General features: G+C 35.4%; 1 protein-coding gene across 2 annotated transcripts; it reads right to left on the bottom strand.

Moving 5' to 3' along the window:
* On the bottom strand, nucleotides 1–7774 carry LOC126655122 (uncharacterized). 2 transcript variants are annotated; one of them, XM_050349126.2, is made up of 6 exons: nucleotides 7249–7774; nucleotides 6574–6660; nucleotides 4422–4604; nucleotides 4247–4333; nucleotides 4091–4162; nucleotides 1–2149 (listed from the first exon to the last, which is right to left on the bottom strand). In XM_050349126.2, exons 1-6 carry the CDS (start codon nucleotides 7492–7494, stop codon nucleotides 284–286), a joined length of 2541 nt encoding a protein of 846 aa, XP_050205083.1. In that variant the 5' UTR covers nucleotides 7495–7774; the 3' UTR covers nucleotides 1–283. The 2 variants fall into 2 exon arrangements, with proteins under 2 accessions (XP_050205083.1, XP_050205088.1); XM_050349131.2 differs by having other exon boundaries at nucleotides 4422–4601.
* Between the last annotated feature and the right edge of the window lie 1429 nt (nucleotides 7775–9203).

Genomic DNA, 9203 nt, shown 5'->3' with positions numbered 1-9203 from the left:
TAAAGAGAAAATGATGAATAATTTCTTTGCTTGTGTTTTTAATGGCAAGAAGGAACACAACATTAAATCGAAAGGTGGGCATCCGCTCTATCCAAAACACTCTGCCACACCAATTAATGAACCCTAAATATGAAAAATCAAAGAAAAAAAAAACAGAAAACTTATTCTCTGAGCTGAGCTGATCTATATATATGTTACAAATCCTATAAAAAGGATCGCTGATCTACCCTCTAACTAACACTGAAGCTGAGCCAAACACAAGAATTTGGAAGCCACTGAACCATCAACATTTATTCAATTGTACACGGCTTGGAAGAAACCTCACTCGACTACATTGTTTTAGCTTCAAAATCGCCGCTTGTGACTCACCACATACAAGATCCACATAAACTGCTGTTAAAGTCGCCTCTAGGCTCTCCGGTATAAGCGACAATGCTTGTGTCACAAAATGCCTTGCTCGCTCAATCTCCCCTTGTGCTGCGTACATGCTCGCAAAATTGGCATAAAGGATACCTCTAGCCTCTTCTGGCTTGAGAAACTCAATACTTCGGGATTCCTCCGTGGATGAAGAGTTCTTCGTGTTGGTCTCTTCATAATCATAGGTTTTCTCATCTCGCAATTGCTCCAAGTCATCCTGATTGAATGGCGACTCCACATTATGTCCTCCCGACAAATAAATTGACAAGTGCTCGGCAGCTTCTTTTGGCTTGTTCAGCAAGCAGAGAGCCTCTGCCGCATACACGTGACTCAGAAAAACATAAATTCTTGAGCATTCTGGAAGCTCCAGGAGGCATTTTGCAGCAGACAATGCCTTTTCAGGATTTTCCAGTTCCAACTCTACATATGCCAAGTCTGCAAGAAGAGCTTGCTTAATCATCTGATTCTCTCTTCTACGAACATCTTCGAAGTGAGAGATTGAGTTCTGCAAAATCTCCTGACTTGTGCCTCCCTTTGGCTCTTTTAGATCACCATTTGAGCTAAGCTGACCTAAGCCTACAGATATACTCGATGCTTTCGTATCGATTAATTCGTTTTCCTCCAAGGAGATACTAGAAGGCAAACTAGATTTCAAATGGTTTATATCAGAGCTGCCCAGTAAATGCAGAGCATTGAGGAGACATTGGCGGGCAAGGGTCAAAGAAAGTTTTGGTTGGCCATCACTGCCCATAAACAGGTCCTCTTGTTTTTCCGAATTTGTGTATCCATTTCTATATGTCCCAATTTCAATTGCGAGATGCCTCCATTTTCCCCTTCCAATAACATGAACTACAGTTTCTGATTTGTCCACAGCTTTTATAAGTCCTTTCTCTAAAGCCATCAGACAACATTCCGCAAGCCGGAGCCACAAGATTGGAACATTGTAAAAGATTAAACTTGCTTTCTGGAAACAGCGAGCTGCCAGAAACGGTTTCCCACAAGCCAAGTTCTGAATCCCACAGTTGTACATAATCAGAAGCGATTTGTCTTGCGAGAAAGTTAGCATCTTAAGAGGTTTTTCCTTCCGAAGAGATGAACTGCTGGTTAAAGCCTTAGAAAAGAGCACGGATGATAAATGGTATTTCCCCAGCTGGAAATAAATGCAACCCAGGTTGTTGAGCATGCTCGAGAGTCCCATCTCTGTTCGATTACTTGATGCCATCAGTAACTTGATGGCTTTACGATGATTACCCCGAGCATATTCAAGCTGAGACTTCAAGAGGAGAGCCATGGACGAGTCTCTCCCACGTGCAATGTTCATAGCAAGCTTGACTTCACGCTTTGCTTGTTTCAAATTCCTAGTAAGAAGCAGAAAGCGTACCTTATAAAGCTGCAACTTCAGCTTCAGATCAATTGTAGACATAGTTCTATCAATTTGGACCCTTGAAAGATCATTTGATGACGAGAGGCTAGAAGGTCTTGTCAAATTCTCAAGTGAAAATACAGTCTCATACTCGAGTGTCTCTTCTGTTAACGATAAAGTTCTTGATAAAGAATTTTCCAAAGCATTCCCGCTAGTTGCTAAATCGGAATTAGAAGCATCCATTATAGATGAACTGTACGGAACAGAGGAAGATTTTGCCACAAGACTTGCAGATTGTTGTGCAGAGCTTCCATCACCTTGACTCACTCCGCCAACACCAAAAGCTTTTTCTAGATAAATCAATACATCCTGTTCAATGGAAAAAGAAACGGTGTCAATTGGAACGTCTAGCCATCCAAAAATTAAGATGTGCTGAGTCAAACACAAGCTGATCGAAGTAAATGAGCGAGAGAAAATCAACATTATTCTAGTCATTCCTTCAACTTTAAGGTGAGAGCAGGTGGCTGGCAAATGGACTTTTACAATTAAGCAAGTTCAAAAAAAATCACACAACAAAGCCATGAACTTCAAAAGAGTTCAGCAGCTAGAAACTGAAATGTCTACTGCAGTATGAATTCCAGTAAGTTGCAACAAAACTAAATCAACGTGGTCCATGGTTTCGAAGAAACACCAATATAAGCACATTACTTATATGAACCACAAAAAGATCCCCATCTCCAATTCTCCAGACAGCATGATCAATTTAGCGAGGAAAAAAATTCAACCTCCTTTAAACAAGAAAGACTTCTACAATAAAACTAGTTCACACTCTCTTCTTTACCTAATGAATCCCAATACGAAAAATCCAACCCAAACATTTTACAGTCTGATACGCCAAAGATATGGCTTAGTTAAGATCCTGAACAGAGTTTCAGTAATAAAACACAACTGAAGAGCAACCAATGATAATAATGATTGAAAACCAAACTAGGAAAAATCATACCCTCTTTCTTTCCTGTTAAAACAGCCTGAAATTACTACCCCGTCCCACAAAAAGCATGGTACGCATAATAACTGACAAGATGGAAATGGATGACAATTTCACTTGTCTTTATTGTTAGCAAGTCATCTCTGATTTTTGGTATTCCCAAAAGAAAAAAAAACAATTATTTGATTTGCATTAAGAAAAAATCTTGGAAGGACATTAAGAAAAGATCTTGGATGGAAATAAAATGCAAAAATAGTGCTAATTTTAAAATATAAAAGCACTAAGTGCCTTTTGCAATCAGTTTGTTTATACGATTTACCACCACCATTATTGCAAATATGCTTCTAAAAGCACCTCAGTATTGACCCCCTCACCATCATAGACGAATTGTGACCAACCCATGAAAGCAAAACTGATTTATTTGCATAAATATTTTCAAAGAAGAATAAATTTGTGTTCAAAGCACGCATATTGAAAACAAAAACCTGAAGTCCAAAGAAGCAGCAAGTCAACATTCTGGCAGTTCTTTTACCAATATTAGATCAAAGGCAACCCACATTTCTTCAAGGAAATGGCTTCAACAATGAGCTCATTTTAAGTTTTTAAGTATTGATAAGTGATAACCATGATCTATTAGTTTCTACAATATCATTTCAAACAACCTGCTAGGACCTCATTACACTAGGCACTGAAGAAGATTAGCTGAATAAAATTAGTTCTCTATAGGCCTATAGGCCTACTTTGCAGTGATTTACTTTTCACTTAGTATTGATAAGTGTTTCCCCTGTTTTCCTTTTCACTTAGTTCTATTTTTCCCTGATGTTTATTTCTCTATAGGCCTACTTTGCAGACTTCACAATACTTGGTGCCAAGTGCCTTTCGTACATTCCCTTTCCAACATCCAGTGATTTACTTGGTAATAGGTGTAAATGTATTTTGAACCCATCCAAAATATCAAGAGTAGATTGTGACTAGGTAATGCTAAAAGAAACTTTGAAACCTTACACAAAATAGATAAACTGGAAAATAACTAGGGAGTTACAATAACACCCAACCTTTGTCCAGACTTATACTAGAGCATTATAGATTGAATTTAATTCCAACTGATCATCACAAGAAAAATGGAATAGGCCAAACCATAATAACAGATTTATTCAGCAAGAGGCAATACTCTCTTCTTCACATTTGCTTGAGAATTGAAACCATGAAAGAAGAAGAAACACTTGTCTCCAAACTAACTATAATGAAAATTTAATTAACATGTAACACATGAAGAAATGTGAATTATAAAACGGTAACAACACTGTTTCATATTAACTTACAGCAGATTTTGACGCATCATGGCAGGCAAGTGCCACATCCAGCAACAAAAGGCATACATGGAGTGCAGTTGTCTGCAAATAAAAAAGTGGAGCATCATAACACAATAATCAAAAGATAAAAATTCAAAAGCAGTAACAAAGGTTAAAAGATCCAACCTCATCAATAGGTTCAATATTGTGATACAAGGGTTCTAGAACAGACAATGCCTTCGTATACTCATGAAGATGAAACCAAGTAATTGCCTATAAAAAATCAACAAAAAACTACATATTAGAAAGAAATTTCAACAGCAAACACAGCAGAGAAACCACAAATATATTGAAGACCTACAATATTTAATGTTGCAACAGCAGGGTCAAATTCGTCCGTGTAAACAAGACCTGCACCATTTTCAGCAGAAAATTGAAGTGTTGTTGCTCCACTTACTTTAGATGCTTGAGTAACTTTGTTTCCAGAAGTGTTTGTGGCCTCAACTTGTTCTCTAGAAGCTTGAGCAAGCTGTTCGCTTTTCTTCTAGAACAACACCAACAACAAAACAATGACTACAATATCAAATTCTACTCTAAAGGATAAAAATGTAAACTAATGGAGCCCAACAATACCCAACAAACAATTTTCAAATCCTCTCCGCAAATTCATGTGAGTTGTTGTACAACAATACACGAAAAAGCAAGACAGAAACATCAAAAAACTACATAACCTCATGAAAAGGTCCATTCTGTTATTATTTGGTAATAAATTTCCCTTACTGTTTATTCTATGCAAGGACTTTGGACAGACAGAGAAATTAACTTGCTATAGCACAATAATCCTAATAACAGTGAAAGAAGCTTGCTGCTCCTTCAAATTAGGGCTAAGTCCAACAGATATCACAGCTTCACAAGCTGAAACCCACTCAAGTTGCAAGCAAGTCACAAGCATTGCAAAGAAGCCTCAGAGTCACTTCCAAATACTTTTAAAAGATAGAACTTTCAAAAAATAAGGAATCAAGTACACGTATCAGATATAGCTATTTTCCAATGCCTAATCACCAAAACAGAACATATAACATGGCTAGACTCCAAACAAAACATATTCTAACAAGACATCAAAGGTCGAACATGATTCCCAACCTTTTTCCCAAAAATACCCTCTTTTTGAGAAATATGTCACTATAATATAATGACAATAATAACAGGCTTACAGCAAAGTAGTATTGGCTATACACATGTTGTTTCCCAATCTTTTCCATATCTTGTTGGGTGCACGTTGACACTTAATAAAATATAAGCAGATGCTGCCATATCAGGCTGATAACTTCCTCAGAGAAGTCCATTTACTTAGGCAGGTCAAGTCTCAAACAAGAAATCAATAGACAAAAATAATAGAAATAAAAATATGAAGTACACAAGCAAATTTCACAAAGGGTTAGATATGCATGAGTGAAAGAAGCATAAATGTCACAGGAAGCTCTTAACATCCCTACTTTAACAAACAAAGTTCAAGTAGAAGGTCTTCCAAACATATATGATACAGCACTTGCTAGACATTTCAAGAGTCAAAGTGCTGCCTTGTGCTATCAACTTCTAACATTTCAAAATCCATTCAGCAACAATTAATTTCTAATCAACTTTAAATAAGCATTGTAGATGCTTTAAAAAGGCTCTTAGTCTTCTCCAATCAATAACAGTAAAAGAAATAAAAGCAAAACAGCATCAAGATAACACGTTTAAATCATTTATAAAAGATACTATCAATATCAGCATTGAAATTACTTTATGGAGGCTTTTAGCCTTCCTCAACCAATAAGAAATTTGAACTCATCTTCACCAAAAAAGATCGATATCAAGCTAAACACTATATTTGGATCCTTCAGAAAAATAGAAGAAATAAGATGTGGAAAATGAAAAGAAAAAATTAGATTAGATGTCATTTTCATTATTTAGGAGTTTGAAAATGACAAAAAATAAATATTGTATTACTACATCCATAAAATGTGCCTCTTGCTTTTGTTAAATAAAGGATACTGGAAATTAGAAGTTTAACTTAATGTCTTAGCTCACCAATGTAATTTAGAAATAGCAGGAACATAATAAATTGTGGCCTAGACAGACTCAAAATCTTAACCAGATAAATAGTTGGTCGTGTTAAACAGTATATGGCTATGAATTTGAAATCCCAAGCCTGTTTTGGATATTCTACAATAGATTCACTTGTATCCATCTTCTTTCTTTCTAGCTAATTCATTAGGACAATATCACATATTCCATCATCTTCATATGTTTTCCTCTCTTAATAAATGTCGTCTATAGTGATGAATAAAGATAGACTTGCAAAAAGGAAAAAAAGTTATTATCAACCTAAAGAAAAATGTAGCTCAAAAACTGCAACTTTGTAGTAACTAGTAAACATAGCATCATAAGAAAAGAGTAGGTGCAGCTCTTGCTATATGTGCTACAATAAGCATGAGAAACATGCTAAATTGGAAAATGAAAGTCGATACCTTAACATTATTAAGGACTTCAAGCAACTTCCTTGGATCTGAACAACCATCCCGAAAGCATTCTGCAATAGCAATATTATGAAGGACCTGAAACATATTTAACATCTGAATTAAAATGCAGATACAAAATGAAAATAAAGAAGTTAACAACATTTACCAAAATAAGTCAGTCAACGGAGTGATGTATGGCATATATTTACATCTATGACCAATAAATGCTTACAGTTCTTCTGCTATATAAACGAACTACAGTGCTCATAACTTAACAAGACAATTGACATATTCCTGGTCGGATGGAAGTCAAAATACCAGAAATTAAGGCATCAACTAGTTTGATGAGAAACAATATTCTGGAATTTAAATAATCACTTCACAAATAATTCCGAGCTCCCGTAGCCACTATGACATGGTTTCAGTAAATTAGTTGAAATTACTGAAGACAGGAGCCAAATTTGACAGTATAATTGCTACGAATCCCTAGATGTAGATGAAACAGCTCATAATGTCATGAGGCATAAAAGGGGCACAGGTCATCAAATCACGTACAATAACAGCATGTTCTCTTAAACTTAACCATTGGGTTGATCCAATCAAAAAGCTATGTTCGAGTAAACAGTTAATAAATCACATTTCTCAGTCAAGTCATTCAAATTGATAATAAAAAGAATAACTAACTTTCGGATCGTCTTCTTTCTTCTGCTTAAGCTGATGCAAAACGGCGAGACAATCAACAAAACGACGAGACTGGAAATGCGAAGAAGCGTCCTTAGCAAGAGCAGCGTTTACAGAAAGAACAGCGTCATCTTCAGTGGTGGATGGCGATGATGAGCCAGTAACAGCGGCGGAAGAGGCCGGAGTTGCGGTGGTTGCGTTGATTGCGGGCTGCGAAGATTGAGAAGAAGACGAATCTCGAGAGTCCATGACCAGATCCAAGAAAAAAAGAAGCAAAAAATAAAAAAAGTTGCAGAAGAAAAACCCTAACGACGTAAAAATGAAAATCTGAGAAGTGGAAAACAAGAAGAAGAAGAGATGAAATTAATTTTCATTAAATTAATAAAGTATAATAATAATAATGAGAAAATAGAGCCTAGGGTTTTTGGAATTTGTTGTTTCTGCAGAGAGTGTAGCAAAAGAGAGAAATTATTTTTAAAGGAGAGTAATGGATAGAAGGTGAGTTAGCCAAAATAGAAAACTGGATTTGGTGTGGTTTGTTCTTTTTTATGGTTTTTAGGTCCAAATTGAGTTAAACTTCTTTTTGCAGCTTAACAGAGTAACTTAACCTAACTTTTTCCCCCTTTTTTCTGTTTTATGATTTTTTTTTTTTTTTTTTTTTTTTGCCAAAGATAACAATATATAATAATAAGAAAAGAATGGCCACCTCCTGAAGATGATGAACCATTCTTAGACAAGGAAAAGTAAAGTGGACTTCGCGGCTACTAATTGAGCCATCCAAATACACATTCGTTTAACAAATTAAAAAGCAAAACTTGCATAATTTGCTAAACGAACGGTAGAAACAAAAATAAATAAATAACTTATAGAAAACCAACTTACCATCGACATATAAATGACATAATATAAATATCACCTTAAATTGTAGCAACGCATGATGGAAAATGTCGGAAGCATTCAGAAGACAAATTCGCCAATATAGACCACCTACAAAAAGTACCCAAAGAGTAGATAAAAATCCAATTTAACTTACCTGATAGTTGAGGAGATCCACCAATTGACGCCAGAACGCGAGCATTTGAGGGGCCGCTTATGAGGCCCCTCTTATAAAATTTCATGGAAAAATTAAAGCGTCCTTCTATTTGGCTTAAAAACGATGAAAATTCATAGGTATTTGAGATTTACCCCGTCTCCTAGGCAAAGCGCAAAGTCGTAGACTTTCGTAGTAATTGTGTATTAAAAAATTCCTTTTCAATTACAGCGCTGCTATAAGTATGTTTCTCAGACCAAAAGTTTATGCGTCATTTGTTAGCTTGTGTCCATCGAGTTCGCTATGTAAAATTTGTGATTGTTGTGGGATTGATTGCAGAAGATGTTTGCAGTACTGATTCAACTAAACTAACAAATACATGTAATATATACAGTAGCAACAAAAGCAAACTTGGATGATGCGACAGAAAGCCATCAAGAAAGGACATCAAGCACAGATTGGAAGAATTTAGTACACCTTATATTTTAGTTTTGTTTACCTTGCTGGCGATATTAAACACAGAATAGTAAATTATATTAACCAATTGTGTAATTGTTCAAAAGGTTAAAGAGGGATCATCAGTACATGATATATATCATTCTCCATAACAAATTGTTCAGCTTATATTTGAATTAAGTTGTATCTTTTTTAATTGTGAAATATACTTCAGCAAATCATATTTGGCAACTTATGAACTTTGGTTTCAATAGACATGATACCACATGAATAAAAATGTTAGAATTTATCCGACAATTTTACAAAACTACATATCTTACTAAGAAAATAAAATAGTTTAAAGAGTAATTTAAAGGTTTAATAAAAGGATAAGTAATTAAACCAGAAATGAGTTGAAAAACTCAATCATAGTATATAAATGAGTCATTACATAGAGGTTATCAGCCATTCCAATAGGAGATTATGATTTTCC

Source organism: Mercurialis annua, linkage group LG1-X, assembly GCF_937616625.2.
Source record: "Mercurialis annua linkage group LG1-X, ddMerAnnu1.2, whole genome shotgun sequence".
Lineage (NCBI taxonomy): Eukaryota > Viridiplantae > Streptophyta > Magnoliopsida > Malpighiales > Euphorbiaceae > Mercurialis > Mercurialis annua.
Note: the sequence above shows the minus strand (reverse complement) of the source record. Positions and strands in the feature narration are given on the sequence as shown.

Bases quoted from the DNA above. Each gene is read 5' to 3' on its own strand.
- LOC126655122 (XM_050349126.2), bottom strand. From the start codon at position 7,494: ATGGACTCTCGAGATTCGTCTTCTTCTCAATCTTCGCAGCCCGCAATC. The intron at 4,163-4,246 runs GTTGGATCTTTT...TTTTATTTGCAG, and splicing joins ATATTGAACCTATTGATGAG to ACAACTGCACTCCATGTATG. The intron at 2,150-4,090 runs GTAAGTTAATAT...TCCATTGAACAG, and splicing joins ATGATGCGTCAAAATCTGCT to GATGTATTGATTTATCTAGA.